Source organism: Periophthalmus magnuspinnatus, chromosome 7 (genome assembly GCF_009829125.3).
Source record: "Periophthalmus magnuspinnatus isolate fPerMag1 chromosome 7, fPerMag1.2.pri, whole genome shotgun sequence".
Taxonomy (NCBI): Eukaryota; Metazoa; Chordata; class Actinopteri; order Gobiiformes; family Gobiidae; genus Periophthalmus; species Periophthalmus magnuspinnatus.
Window position 1 is genome coordinate 18,214,030 of NC_047132.1, and position 16,412 is coordinate 18,230,441.

At 38.1% G+C, this 16,412-nt stretch overlaps 1 protein-coding gene across 1 annotated transcript in view; it reads right to left on the reverse strand.

The window, feature by feature from the left end:
• The window catches only part of plxna3 (plexin A3), a 45,647-nt gene extending 32,366 nt beyond the window's left edge, over positions 1–13,281 (reverse strand). The window contains exons 1-5 of the mRNA XM_033970158.2: positions 13,045–13,281; positions 11,423–11,613; positions 8,881–9,428; positions 7,774–7,938; positions 4,954–5,136 (exon numbers count right to left, since the gene is read on the reverse strand). Of these exons, the coding sequence (XP_033826049.2) occupies positions 4,954–5,136; positions 7,774–7,938; positions 8,881–9,428; positions 11,423–11,613; positions 13,045–13,112 (1,155 nt within the window). The 5' untranslated portion in view covers positions 13,113–13,281. The remainder of the gene's footprint in view (positions 1–4,953; positions 5,137–7,773; positions 7,939–8,880; positions 9,429–11,422; positions 11,614–13,044) is intronic.
• Positions 13,282–16,412: the final 3,131 nt, after the last annotated feature.

Below are 16,412 nucleotides of genomic sequence, written 5' to 3' on the forward strand. Positions count from 1 at the left end.
GAGGGAAGACTTCTGGAACCATCCACCATTTTCCACTAAATCTGCACTTTCTGCTCCAGATCTGAATGAGGAAAACTACTGCCACAGATCAGAGACACCGAGCCAACAGAAACCAAGACGGTATTAACACTTTAAACACTCCAAAATGTGCAATGGGGTGTTTTAAAGACTGTATCTCTCTTGGTACAATTACAATATTATGATGATGCCCCTTTCTCAAATGGGAGCATGAGCCAGTATGTGATATATTTTTTAATATCAAAAACATGCAAAGAGGTTTTAGATGCCATCCATGGATGTTTGAGTATTACTTTGAGTATCCCTCCCGGGCTCTATTCAAATCCTCCTTCTTAGCTGTAAGATTTGTCCATTGCTCAGGCCACAAGCCATCCACGCTCCCACATGACAATTCTCCATAAATATACTGATACAAAACTGCACACAGCAACTTGACAAACCTGATGCGACGTGCAGTAGTCTCATTAGCAGAATACACAATGATTGTAATGTTATAACATTCTGAAGGGGGATTGACTTGTGAAAAAACACACTCTAAAACATTCAATACATTGTTTTTGTCAAATATAGCATTTTCAAAACAATAAAAGGTAACATGGTTATCTAAATACAAGTAAATAAAGAAATATCCAAATGAAAATTCCAAGATTTTGAACCATGAACATTTTCAAAATCTCATTTCAAAGTCAAAATCTCATTTTAACATAGAACTAGAAGAGTATAGTTCGACTATATTTATTGAAAGTTTCATAATAAATCAAGCTTTACAATAATAAATAAGGATTTATTTATTAGATGGATTCACATTTTGGCTGATGTGCACAGGTTTGTCCAGTACGTTAGTTATGTTACAGTCAGTGAGATAAAACAGAGCTAACAGGAATTTACTGCAAGTCTACAAGAAATAAACAGAACAGGAGTACTTAAGTGAGGCACTTTGAGAAACCAGGTCTAAACCAGGTCTAAACCAGGTCTAAACCAGGTCTTTAGAAACCAGGACTACACCAATCAGGTCTATACCAGATATATCAGATCTAGACAGAAACAAATTGGAGAAAATTTGAATGCTATCAAAACTAAGCAAGAGCCAGAACTTAAATAAAAAAAATATTTAAAATAATATTTAAAATTTTAAAATATAGAAAATATCAAAGTACATTTACAAAAAAGTAATGAAAAGGAACAGAAAGAAAAGCAATCTTATGTTGTTACTCACTCAAACAAAGAAAAAAGTAAATCAGCTCTTAGGTCACAAGGTTACAAACGTTTTAATCAAATTATCCTGTACGTTAGATATCTCTGCGTTTGTCTAATCCAGTCTGTGCTGTCGTTGGGTGTGTCATGATGAGACGGGAGACTACAGGGAGCAGTGAGGGTCAAACTTTATGGATTTGACTCCGGTCATAAACAGATGAAGTCATTTCCCCGAGGAGCTCTGTCATCCTCTCTCTCAACCCACACCGAGACTGCAGCTCAGATAGCAAACAGTCTACAGTGAATTCTCTGCTCCTCTCTGCACCGTTAGGCCCTCTCCTCTGCACTGTCTGACCCTCTCCTCTGCACCCTTTTCTAACGCAACTAACATTTTCTTTGTGGTCTCTTTGTAATCTTCCTCTTGACCTCCCACATGGTTCTTCTACCCACAATAACATGTATATAGGGATACTCACAAAAATGCTTAAATATTGCTGAGAAATCTCTAAATAATTCTGAATAACCTTGGGAATAAATAGCAAAACAGACTAAATAAATTCTATAACATATTTTAAGGAATGTCTGCATTTTTTTTTTTTTATGTATCTGCTAGTGTCCCAGGAGTGATTCTTTATCTCTCAAACTGCCTCCAGCTGTTGTCCTTAAGCATATCTTGGTGATCTGATTGGCTCTTTGCCATGATCTGACAGCTGATTGGCTCAGGGGCATGATGTCATTAGGCAAAACAGGAAGTAAATCTCCCAGGGGGCAAACAGGAAGTTGTTGCCCCATGGGTAAGGGTGTGAGTGTCAAAAGAACTACAAATGTGGTTTGGATCAGAGAGAAGACGTGTGGCCAAGAACACAACAGCGAAAAGAAATGAACCAGAACTGAACCAGAACTAAACCCGGTCAAAACAAGTCAGAACAGGACTAGGCCTAAAACGAGGACTAATGTCAAGACTAAACTTTGGGCTATTATGAGAAATAAGTGAGGCCTAAAGCAAGACATAAACCAAGATACATTTTTTGTATTCAGCAAGCTCAAATTCATGAATAAAATATATTTGCAGGATTTAGTAGTAGTCCAATTTCCTGTTCTAAAATACCATTTGAATTAAATATTAATAAAAAAAGTTGGTAAAATATGTGACCAAAATATGGATTGTTTCCAAAACTATTTTTGTCAGAACAAAAAGGCCATGGTTGAGACAGTGGCATAAACCTGACTTGGATCTACTTTAAATTGTAAAGACAAAAGCCTGGTAAGGCAGCCCCTTCTACTTTCTGTCCAAATGCAGGAGGTCTGGAACTAAAGCATGTCCAATTTTGGGACATTCCAATTACATATTCTCTTTAGTGTTTCTTTAGCTTTTAGGGCTTTTACTTGTTAGCCAATATTTGTGTTTTGAAACTAACAGACCATTTCTTTTTCTGATTGGTTTCTCTATCATCAGGGAGACAGGACTCAGTTCCAGACCCAATGTGTTTGTAAAGTATTGATCAGGCAACCCATGATAATTATATTTTTAGGGGAAGTCTTTTAAAATCTTTATCAAACTACATAAAAGGTACTGAGGCAGTAGGAATGGTGTTTTGTTAAATTGTTCTCTCTATACTTCACTGGTGAATATCTTCTAAGATTACTTGCATCAAGATTGCCTTTTGGAAAAATGTGCATTTGATACAAACAATACATTTCCTACAGTTATTTATGTCTGTTCATCTGCCTCGTTTGGGTGAAAACTGAAACCTAAATGAAGTCTATGCAAATAGTCACTTCATCTTAACTAATATACAGAAAAGGCCCAGCTCCATAGAGACATTTGCGAATATTGCTAATAAGGCGGCGAAAGGTGTGTAATGATAATCCTAATTGTGTCACATGCAGATGAAGCAGCAGCAGGTGCCATAATAAACAGTGTTATTACAGATGATAAAAACCAAGCATTCTAATTGGCCCAGAGCCCGCCGTCTTTGTTAAGTCACAAAGAGTTGAGCGACTTCAGGAAATGACGAACAATCAGCGGCTTTCTTCATCAAATCTGAGGAAGAACGCTCCGCAGCTGCAAAAGAATGACTCCAGAGAAAACGCATTCAGAATATCGGTGACAGAGGGAGACCAGAGAAGAGAGAGAGAAAGAAAGAGGAGTGGGGAATATTTCATGAAATTAATTAGTTTGAAGGGGACACCTGTTGCATTGATCGTTTAATATGCACAGTTTTAGATCGAAACATACAAGGCGGAAGCCGATTGGTTCCATCAAGTGTCAACACAGCTGTCAATCACACATTTATGGAAGCACAGTAGAGCTCTGGATGTAAAGTCAAAAAACGTCTGTTACCATAGAAATCTGCCATGTTTCTGGTAGTATCGCAAAACTTGTGTTGTCACCAGACAAACATTTCAAACTTGATTTCGATACTTAGGAATAGAACTGATACTGATTCAAATACCACAATGATAATAAAAACAATTTTTCTTCAGACATGAGAATGATTTTCAACATTACAGTGTAGTACTTTTTTATAATACAACGTGACCTTATATCTGCGTAATCTGTCAGTCGTCCAGGTAGGTTCCTTTGTGGTCCAAGGGCATATATTAGTCTATGTGATCCTATACTTGTTCTGATACAGCTCAAGACATTCTAAAGATATTCAAGAAAGGAATGTGACTTTTTTAGTATCGATATTTGCTTAAATGAGTATCTAGTTTTAGAATCAAATAACATCTGATTTTTGAACCAACATTTGCATTGTCAAATAAAAATGAAAAAAAATCAAGTCCAAAGTTAGTCAAAAGTTGGTGTTAAAGTATTTGTTTTCAACTGTTGTACAAGGATCCACCTGCTTTGGTTGCAGTGTAATAGACCCATTGTGAAAATAGCTGCCAGCCAAACAGTAAGTCAAAAGTTTACTTAAAAATAACTTCAGATCCATTAAGAACTACTCAAGTCCAAAAGTAGGAGATGTTTGTACCACATTCCTGTCAGATTGGGTTAGTCTGTGTTAGTCACTCTCTTCTTGTTGTAAGTAGAAGCTGCATCTACTAGTTTAAATGTAAATCTAATGTATTCAAACTCACATGAGACTGGGCCTGAACTACTGCACAGGATACAGTTAAAAACAACTCAGAATTCCAATCACAATCTTGATTTTCTGCTATCTGATCAGGTTGCTAAATGTTAACAAAGGTATGCATTCAAAATAACTACAGATCTGCACGATTTAGTTTTGCTTTGCCTAAATACAATGATGAGTGAGTGTGCCGCTATGCCACCAAATAGCCAATATAAACCATGACAACAATATAAATATGATCTTCATGTGAATACTGTAAATTAGAGATTGACAAATGTTTTTTTTTCCATGGCCGATGCCGATATTCAGAGAGTTGGCCGATAAGGACTGGTGATATTTTTTGGGGCCAATATGCAAGGCCGATTTTGGTTATTTTCCCCAGATTATATGATCTGAAATGACTAAAAACTCATCCACAAACCTGTTTTAATACAGAGTGGATATATGAGCTGTGTAGTCATGTTTTGTGTAGTGTCCTCTTCACTAGTGTTCAAATAAAGCTTTATATGTATTCTTTAGACATTTAGTTGGCACAAACTAAATATCGGCCTCTGCAAGAGATTTAAGGCTGACAGCCAATATGCCAAAAAGTGCAAATATGTATCTCTAGTGTAAACAAAGGAATACCCCTAGTCCCACCTCTGAGTTAACCTCTTACCTTCTTTAACTGTCCAGTCCTCGTCCCCACAAAGACCACGGTGTCCTCTCCGTAGGTGTAGCCGGCCACGGCCCCCATGCCTTGAGTGCGGTCCTCGTACAGGGGATGTCCCTCGATCACACGCAGCCCTCCCAGCGGCTGGTTCAGCACCAGACCACAGAAGTCATCGCCAATCTGCTTCGGCTGAAAATCACGCAACAAGGTACACATTAAGTGTAATATTGGGGTGATAAATGACATTACTGCAATCAAGAGCAACTAAGATTTGGAAACAAAACAACAAGTGCATATGACAGGTTTCACTAAAGCATAGTTACCATCATTATATTTAGAATTTTACTAAAATGTTACCTAGTTTGTTGCAGTTTTTTTTTATTTTGGTGACATTTACAATTGTATTTCCTAGTTGTACGTGGGCAGCAGGTAGGACATATGTAGAGGTAATTCCACAACTGTTATCACGCAACCATAATGTAAAAAATTAAAAAAACATGTAAAAACATGTCCCTTATTTTCTTAAATGAATGCCTTCCTTGTGTGTAAATTGTCTTTGGATGGAATTGGTGTTGATGATGTAGGTAGAGATATTCCATTTTAGAAATCAGAGCTACTTCCTGTATTTTGGTACTTTTCTGGTCAATCTTTTTCTCTACAAACTGCCACTTAATTGATGTAAAACTAGGACGCTATATTTAAAACATAAACAAGTCATAATTTGAAAAACAATAAAATCTGCCATATGCACTTAAAGCATTTAGTTTAATCTCATGCTTACAAAATAAATCCAAATACAAGAATTTTAGATAAACTGGGCATAGGGCAGAACAATAACTGGGTATCTGGATAGAAACGTCCATTGTTGAAACCACACACATTTTGCCACCAAATAACTGCATGGTCATTCTACCATTTTGCAGTCCAGGCACTACAACTCCCACAATCCTCTACTGTTTGGATAAAGTTTCCACATTTTTCTTCAACCAAAACGAGCTAGAGTTACAGATAAAATTTAGGGCAAAGGAAAACAAAAATGTGAGTCTGAAGGTTGGCGGTGCTCACTGTGGCTTTGCTGAGGGTAAAGTAGTCTGTTATTACACCAAATATAACTGTGGTAAACTGAACCTGAGATTTCTAGTTTAGCCATTTACTTTTTACTTAGCATTTTAGTTTGAGCAATCTGTTTAACTTAAATCATTTTACATTTACAATTAAATCAGTGAAATAAATGCTGCAGTGGCCCATTCAGTAGATTTCTGCTGCAGTTGGCAATGAGCTTTAATTTTATGACAACACAATCTGCAGAGTCAGCTCCTGGGCTTACATCTAGTTCCAGTCTGGTTCAGTCTACTGTAATTCAAACTGTTTTTTTGTGTGTGATTTGGGTTAGTTTAATGACTATAAGTACAGTAGATGACTGTAGGTAAAGTAGATACAGTAGGTTTCGATTAGCAGTATGCAATAAGGAAAAAAATAAATTATAAATGAATTTAGATTGTATCACTATTGATGCACACTTGACTGTGTAGTTTTACACACAAATATATTACTATAACTTTTCCCAATGGTCCACACTTTACTTTGACCAGTCGAATACACAAATAATCATATTCTGATAATAGTTGTAGTAATTGTTATTTGGACCTCACAAACTCTAAAGCACATACAAAAAGATTGTGTATGTGTGTTACAACAGACAGTGCAATATTAAATCGAAATGTCAAAAAAGAGTAAACCGTTTCTGATTTTCAAGAAAAATACATTTTAACCGTAAATATCAGCCTACAGTCACCAAATTTCAAACTTTAATTGGTTGTTTTGACAATTTCTCAATCTGTAAACTGGATTTTAGCCACCACTGTCCACTTGGATGTATTCAAAATACAAAAGCTAAACACCTGCAGATGCAGCCCTAACCTAATATGCCAATTGAAATAATGTTTTGTATAAAATGTGCTTTTTAAATAAAGATGAGTTGAATGGCCTAATAACGTGATGGCAGTTTATGTCTTTTACAGTTCTAACAGTGTGCGTTTGGGTCTCCAGTGTTTCTCTATTTTGGTCTGTTTTGGTATGCCCTTAGTGGAGTTAGTTTAATGACAGAGTAGAGCACGTGCTGCAGTGGAACCAGTCTGTTATTACTGAGCTCAGGGGAAAGTCCCTCACACACACATTATACACACACATTATACACACACACACTACACTATCGCACACTGCACTAGCACACTGGGGTAGGTCCAAATGGGAGAAACAAAGTTGTGCCAAAACAGGAGCAGAGAAAAGTAACTAAAAACAGGAGCTAGAGCAACTGCCACGCTCGCAGTGATCAGTGTCCAGAAATAATATTATGACATTATCCAGGCTTTTATGTGTCATTTTTTAGCTGTGAAAAATGTGACTGTTTTGGTTAAAATTTGGGAAGGTGTTCCATCAGCCAAAAGCATTCTGGTTAAAAAGTGTTTGTTTGTTTTTTTTATCCCTCAGAGTAGTCATTTCAGATTGTTTACTGTTTCTACTGTTCTAAGGTTTGCTCTTGGTTAAAATACAGAGATGGTTACTTGTACTTCACAAGTACAGTACAGTCATTTTAAAACACCATACTTTTACTTCTACTTTTGTACTTTTGCTTGAGCAATATTTTGATGAATCAGTACTTTTACTTGGCTACAACATTTGGCTACTCTACCCACCAATGTTAATAAACGAAATACTAGAGTAAGACCAAATCAAAATTTAATACATGGTAGTTCCTTGGTGAGATACGTGTGCGAGTATTCTTCAGTATAAAGCGATACTTGCTCAGTATTGTGTAGTACTCACCGTGTGTATACATGGTAGCTCCTTGTTGAGCAGCCAGGGCAGAGAGAGGCGCCCCTCCCCTCTGTAACAGGAGCGAATCCTCTCCCTCATGGCCAGGTTGATGTCGTGGAGCGTGAACAGGCACAGGACCGTCTCTCTGGGAGGGTTAGACCGGTTCTTCTGACCCTAAAGACCAGACAGAGACCAGGGTTAGGACCTGGACTAACACCAGACTGAAACCATAAAGACCACAGCTAATAGTTACTTACTGTTGTCTGCACTGAAAGGAAAGGACCATGGATAATTCTCTTTGCATTTTTGTCTTAGAGCTTAAAATCTGATATGGCTAACACAATGTAAGTCAATAATATCAAAATACTGTCAGCATAATTACAGTTACTGTGACAACCATTTAGGCAGAAAGGGGGAAAATTACTACCATGATTATTTTGCTTCAGTCAGACAACAACCAGACAATTAGTCAGACGTCATCTAGTACAAGACATCTAGTCATCATTCACTAATAATGTTTTGTCATTCATGTTTTAAAAGCCAGTGTTGATTAGAGGATTAGTTTTGTACCTTTTTTGTCACACCAGTTTTATAATTGAGCAATAACGTCGTAGCAATTGTAAATAATATAACTGTAATTGTGGTTAAACTTTCACTAATTGCACAGCCCTACTATGAGTATGTGCAATATTAGAGTGCTGAAAGTGCTGTCCCTTCACACATGCGCAGTGAACATTCTGGTGGTGTAGTGGGATTCACAGAACTGTAGTGTTGTTGCCACAATACCACATTTTCTAAATCGTTTAGTCTTTTAGTTTTTCCGTCTTAAAGAAAAGGCTTGATAATCAATAATAATGATTTCAATACCACAATAATAATAAAACATGCATTTTTTTCAGACAATAGAATGCCATTTTAACACAAAATCATAGTGGTGTCATATATTACCATACGGTCTCATATTAGTACTTACAAAGCTCAAGATCAATCTAAACTAATCCGGAAAGGTCAAATTTTTCCTATCAGTATCAGTTTGAGCACCATCAATTAGTATCTGTGACTCCATACTTTTGACAACCCTAGTCAGGATAAATAAAAGTGTTCAAAATTTCTGACCTGTGAAAAGACCACAAACAGCACGTCGTCGTCTTCCCTCAGCCCCAGCGCCTGGGCCAGCTTCATCCCTGGCTTCTGTTTGAACGCGGCCTGCACCAGCCTGTACTCCACCCCGTCCTTGGTGCAGCCCAGTGGAAACTCCACATAGGAATAAAACTCTGTGTCGTTGGAGCACATTCGAACAATCTTGGAGGTAAAGAACTTCTCCCCTCCGGCGTCCATCTGTGTCAGCTGCGTGTCTAACTGGAGCGTCAGGAAGTAAACGTAGGAGCGACTGGAGAAGCCGTAGACATAGTAGATATCGAAGGCGGGGTACAGGGACAAGGTGTCGGACGGGATTTTGATCTGAGAGGAGACAAACTCGTCCTGATAGACCAGAGAGAACATGTTGACGCTCTCCTCGTCCGACACCAGCTTGCGACTGGACAGTGTGGGGAAGTATTCAGACTTCCCGTCGATCGCAGCTCCGATGAACAGTCGACTCCCACCTTTTACCGGCCTCTTCCTGCGGGGGTCAGAGGTCAGGTCCTCATCACCCACAACCACACCTGGGAGATAAGAAAAGGAGAGCTTAACTACAGCTGGATTTAATCATGCATTTCAGCTTCCTGTTTATTGGTGCCATTTTGAGCACTTTAGACCATGAAAGTAATCTTTACAATTTTGAGTTTTGACTTGTTAATTGCTATGGTAACAGTGCTAATATTTTATCACTCTGAAACCCACTCTAAATATCAAGCAGATATTTATGAGGTATCATGTTAAAAATGTTAAGTTTTGTACTTTGCCAAAGCTTTTCCTTATGAACGCAAACACCAGCCCATGTACATATTTAAAATGTTTTGCGCCTTATCATTATTCGTATGTAGGTTTTTAAGCTGGATGCCCTTCCTGACACAACCACCCACATATTGCGACTTAATAACAGTAAGAGATCGAGCATGAACATTTCCACCAATGCATCACTTCCAATAACACTAACAAAATAATGAAAAAAAACTAAAATGCTGGCCAGATCAGGTTTGGGTACAGAGTTGCTAATCATGCAATTTTCTGTGGTTAACGAACAGTGAAGTGTCATGTAAAGGGGATCTGGCCTCTCCTGTTCCTTCTACAGAGGAGCAGATTGGTCCCACAGTGAAACATGAACCTGGAGGGAAGACCTGTGGAGATTCTGCTGAGAATTTTAATAGATTTGGCCCTGGTTTAAATCCTCACACTTCCACTACTGTCTAGAATCATGTCCAGTAACCACTATACACAGGAGAAGACATACAGAAATATCAGGCGTGACTATGAATTTGTGTAGCAAACTAAAGGCAGTATAATTATGAAAGTACAATTTAAACTATACTGAAAGAAAGAAATGTTCAAAGAAATGATTGTTGTAAGATTGAAAGCCGCTTCTTCCCCATCCCTCTGTAAAGTGAATATGTTATCCTTTCTGACAGTCTTAGTTAGGCCCACTTCTGTCACTCTTGTCCATCTTCGTCATGTGGCTCATTGTGATTTTGATCCAAAATCTGCCGAAACGCCCTTTTCTCTGCGAACGGCGTAAATATTTAGACGCGAGAGTGACGATTGGATCAAAAACTACAAAGAGCTTAGTCAAACTGACGTGAGCAGAAAACAGATGATCTAGCGGTTTAATCTACTCCGTCTGAGAGGAGAGAGCTGGGTAGGCAAAAACGAAGCATTCAAGTGAGGAGTGAAGCAAGAACATTTTAAAAAACAGCCTCCTAATTGATGCTATGTAGGCAAGAGGAGGATTCTTACACCTCCATCACAGTGGTTTCACCTAACAGGCAAATATGAACACTTTTTTTGTATTTTCAACGATAGGGGGGGCTTTGTTATGATGGAATGCAGTGAAAATGCGGAAAAGACATTCTTAGAGCCAGGTACGTTGCCCTGAATTTGTGCTATAGAGTTTTATATTGCAATAATCAGGAAGTGCATGGTTAGCGTACTTGTTCTTGTTAGCTTTACTATGAGGGGAACTCTCCTCTGGCTTCTAAATGTAATGAAAAGTGCTTATAATAAACTCAGAACTTTGAATAATTAGGATGCTTGGTATGCATAAGGTAAGTGAGGATTAACTTTGGAACACAGCAAACCGCTTGAAATTAACTAGGAGGGTTTTCCCAATACTAAAAAAAACTCAATTTCAATACTAAGGAAGTGCCTCAATAGTCGATACCGATTACAAAACCACGTGAAGATACAAATTTTACCGTTTTAGTAATAGAATGTAATTTACAACACTGAATAATAGTGAGTGCCATGAGGTTATATGTTTGTTCCGATAAAGCTCAAATGCATACTAAAACTGTTCAGGAAAGCTCAGGTTTTGTCTTGAATTTCGACAGTATAGATACTTGTTCAAATGAGAATCTAGTTTCGATATTAGTTTTAGTATCGATTAGTATTTCCAATATTAATTTAGCCCTGTTTTCCCACATTTTTGAGACAAAGAATCCACTGATGTCACCTGAAACATAATTGGTTACTGCACACTTTAAACAGAGGTAGCTGATTTTACCTGCCATCCCATCAGCCTCGCGGGCTCCAGAGAGATAGTGCTCTTTCCGGTGGTGTGGTTCTCCCAGTTTGAAAAGATCGTCCAAGCGAAGAAACTGGCATACACCCTGCCATATGGATCCGCACGCTACCAGCCTGTCCCCGCTGTAGTCCACCAACAGGAGTTTATTCACATTATCAGACCAGTCCAACCTGAAACAGATAAAACCAGGTCAGAGTCTGGACTGAAAAAGGTCTAAACCAAGCGATGCAGGCAGGAGCAATTGGAGTTGAGTGAGAGCATAATTTTAAGAATTTAATTTAATTTGTAAATAAAATCAGTTTAGTGAGATAAATCAAGTTAACATACAATTTAATTTTTTGTAGCTATTAAAAATGCCTGGAATTATTTAAGTCATTGAATGTCCTCTGTAGAGTTATTTATTTGGTTGTATGCAAAGATTCACACAGACATGTTTTTTTTACAGGTTTTTAGACATGTGTGAGTTTCCATTGACTTCCATTATAAACCCATTTTTTGACCCCTACTCTAAAAATAAAGGTGGAAATAATTTTTGGTGCAAGTTTTTTTTCTGGAGCTGATGACTTTTAGTAAAAAAATATGTTTTTTCAAAAATATACCGACTTTTAGCCCCTCCTCTGTCATTTCTATTGTGACTCTATATGAAAAATAGCAATCTTTGAAATATTGGTGCCTATAAACTGTAAGAGATTTTTTTTTCACCAAAAATCACATAAATTCACAAAAATCATTTGGATGTGTTGGTTTTGAGTGCCTCTTCAAGTCTGAATAGTTGGAGTGAAAAAGCTATTTCAAATGGTGTTTCTGTGTGTTTGATCTGAATCAGCGGCTCACATGTCCTTATATAGAAATATGTGCACCTGAGGGTGCAATTATAGTGATAACTTTGGCTGTGGTTGTTCTATTGCCATGAAAATTTCATCCCGATTTGATCAATTCTGGCAACGTGAAAAGTTTTAAATACAACAGGGCCGTGTTTTGGTAGAGTGTGAATCCATTGACATCCATTATAATCGATTTCCTTAAAAACAAAATAAACCATGTTTTTAAATTCAATTTTTCATTTCTCTGCAGTAAAACAAATTAATTTTAGAAAAACGTTTTTTTTGGTTTTTTTTAATTGCCCACTTTTAGCCCCTTTCCCCATAGCCATAAATATCTCTGAGTTTGATTGGTTGAAGCAAAAACAAAACTTCAAGCAGTGTTTCTCTGGGCATTCAAATCAGATGCACTATATTCTTATTTTAAAACAGTATATTTGTAACCAAAGCCATAAAAACAATAATTTTGAGTTCCTTAAGGAAGACGGGGAAAAAAATCATGAAGATAAGGATTCATTTTAAAGCTTGGGCTTCAAATTGTATGTTTTAACCTACAACATGATGATTTGCATAGTTTCATATAATGCAATAGAGTGAAGTAAACATGTCTTGTGGAAGAAAAAATAGAAAAAAATGAACTTTCATAAATAAGCACACTTTTTTGAATTGGGTTGTGTTGGTTTAGACACTGGTTAGAGTTGAAGGAAGATAAAAGGTCCAGAGAGGAGGGCTATGGTAAATAGGGACAATAGAGGAGGATGCAGAGGGGTGCAATTTTACCTGTGTGCACACGCTCTGACGCTAGGAGGGGGGTAGCACTTGTTGTTGTCCTCCACTGGGCCGGTCATGTGACTTCTCTGCAGCGTCAGATTGGTCGAGAGCTTGAGCACCCGATTCACAGCACCAACATAAACTTCACCGGTTCTGGAGTGGACTGTGAGGTGAGTGAAGGAGGTGTCCGAGGCGCGATACACTGTTCTGCCACCAGGGTCTGCCACAGAGGTGGAAAGAGGGACCGAGGAGGTGCAGGGCAGGAGCAGAAGTACGAGGGGAAGCGAGAGCAGCGTGATGGGGGGAGAGCGAATGGCGGGCATGGTGGAGCAGAGGAGGAGCAAAGGGAGAGAGGAGGACCAGCTGAAGAGCTTCACAAAAACATGTCTGCAAAGAGAGAGAGAACAAACAGGTTAGAATAGTAAATAATCTGGGAATATATTTTGTAGAAACTCACAAGCAAATGGTAAAGTGGTAAAATGAATAACATAATTTCACATGTCCTCAACATTGATGTGCTAATTACAAAACCAAAATCGCAATTTGTATGGTCGCAATTTGACAATCAAAAAAGATCCAACTATATTCATAGGAAAAATAGAAAAAAATCCCATGTTATTTTTAAAACCTACTCACCCTGTAATTTAAACCTCTGTAATGCATGTGATTCTTGTATTAGCAGTTCATATTTCAGTCTCCTCTCATAAGCTACAGGACATGTTTCAAATATTTACTGTGAACTGAAGCCTAACATTGACTGATATGGATTTTTTTTTCAGCTGAAAGCAATGACTGTTGTGGCCAATAATCCATATTTGATGATATTTACATCATTACTGATGTAGAGATGTAGTCAGCTTCACTCATTATCTTTTCTATTTTGCAAAGATTTTTATAGAATGTAACAATTTACCAATTTTAGCTCAAATGTCTGAAATTAAGGCCGAGTTTGAAAGAGTATTCAGAATACACAGGGACAATGGAACCATATGCAAGAATTTGATTACACATTTCATAAACATGACCTCTTTGTTCCCCAGCCCAGATACGATTAATATATGTAACAGCCTGCCCTTCTTTCACAGTGTGTAGTTAAAACACTTCAAAATTTGTGCTTCTAAAAAAATTGCACTTTTTCATATGGCATTTCCTTTGAGCTTGCCATTTATCTCTGTATTGATTGATGCATCTCATCATCTCACAAACAAATATTATTATACTGTTGGATTGTATTTTATTAGAACCTAATATATGCATCTTATATGGAGGTTAGCACATGTCAGGCCCCTTGACGCTTTTGGTAACTATCCATCACATTCTATTGTAGAATGTATTATACGTTTTATTTTTTAAAAGAAAAAAAATAATCTAAATGAATCTCTCATTTGGGCTGCCAGTTCCAATGTCTAAAGGCCATTTTTAAACCTAAAATGCCCCTCTCTGATCTGAAGTTGCACTATCAAAGCAGCTCAGTGATGTTCTGAGCTTTTACATGAGTCATGGTCTGTCCATATACTATGAGAAAAACTTGTATGTGTCCTCTGTATGCAGGTTAAAACAGTGGCAGCTCAGGTTCAGTTGTTATACCTTTTAAAACAGTAAGATCTCAGGCTATATATAATTCCTTTAATGTTAATGTTTTGGCTGATTGTAAATAAAGTGTGTGGACAGGAGAGAGGAGCATGAGCCTCTGCCAAAACAGCTCCACTGAATGGCCGTGTCAGATCTGGGACCAAACCAATCAATGATTCAGATCTCTATCTGACATGCTGTCGGCCCGCACAATGACAAGCCTTTCACCTGATACTGCTACTATGGGCCGATAGTGGGTTTGATGCATTGTGGACAGAGTAGTAGTATGGAAAGATAAAGAATGACAGGACGAGACACTCAGACTCTCAAATGGGAGGATGGTCTGAATCTAAAAGCCTCAAACCATCAGATCATGACTAAAACCGTCTATGGGGATTCACTGTCTGCAATCACACTTACTCACATTTAGGGTCAATATTTATGATTTATGAGTGTTGGGCTAAAATGGGTAATACAAACAACAGTAGACAAAAACTGTTCGATGAAGAAATTTTTAAGTATACAAAATTTGGATAGGATGTGGCATTTCCTTTGTTCTGTCATTTTCAATAAAGATACTGTATCAAAAACTGGGTCAGATTGGACCAGGGGAGAGGGGTGGGGGACTGGAGATGGGTCAAGGGGTTCAGGGACTAATGAGTGTGAGAACAGACTGGGCTACGTTCAAAACCCCAATTATAAAAGATATAGGCCGATACAGATATCTGATATTTTCTCGAAATGTTGTGGCTAATAATTGATATTTGCATGTCAAAACAAATGTTTATCTTTAGCAAGAGCCTATGGTAAAGTTGTAATTTTTATGTGTTTGTTTTTTTCCATTTGAACTTTCTCTTTAGTTGCTCTGTCTGTGAACCTGCTCTTGCACAGCCATTATTAATGCACTGTTATGGTATGTGATGCCAATATTGCTAATATGAACACAGAGCTAATGTCAACAAAATCAGAAATTCACTCTCAAACATTGCTTCTCCTAACTACTAATATAGTAACAATGTCTGTGTTCCTAAATAAACCTAATTGGATCCAAATTTTAGCAGATTTGAGCACTTTCCTAGCTTTTATTATTTGATTGAGTCTTTACTGTAATATACTGGTTGTCATTGTTTTTTCAAATTGACAACTGGAGCGTGTGTCTGATGTTTAACTCTGAGATTACGCCATCCTGAGATCAGAATTCCAACCTCCCGATGGCAACTGGAACATTGTGTGGAAGCCACGTCTCCACCGCACACTCAGAACCGGGCCGGCATAGCTCTGCCATTCCCTCTCCTCGTGCACACACACACACACACACAGCATGCAGGCCTTTTGCCCTTCCTCACATACACAAACCCTGAACCATGACACACGGCTCTTCAGCTCCTCCGAGAAGCAGACCTGTGGGTCATGGTGGTGTGCGTCTCCACTGTCCCCCTCCTCCCACACCACACGGTGTCTCGTCCTGACACGCTCAAACAGTGCATGCGTGTGAAATGAGGGAAATGTATCCCATGGTTTCGAGTGCATTACTCGTAAGCACAGATAAATCTATAGGCTGAAAGCCACTGCCTCTAAGAACTACTTTATCCAAACCTTTGTGTTCAAACATTTAATGACAGGACAATTGGCCACATTTGTTAACTATTAGAGAAGCAGAGTTCACTTTTCCCTAAAGTTCCACACACCTGTGTCCTCTGCTGCAGGATCTTCCCTTGAGCTCCTCCCTCTTTTGTCTCCCATGTGTCAATCAAACTCATAACTCATGTTTAGGTAAATCTCATTCACAACTCACTTTGCATTAT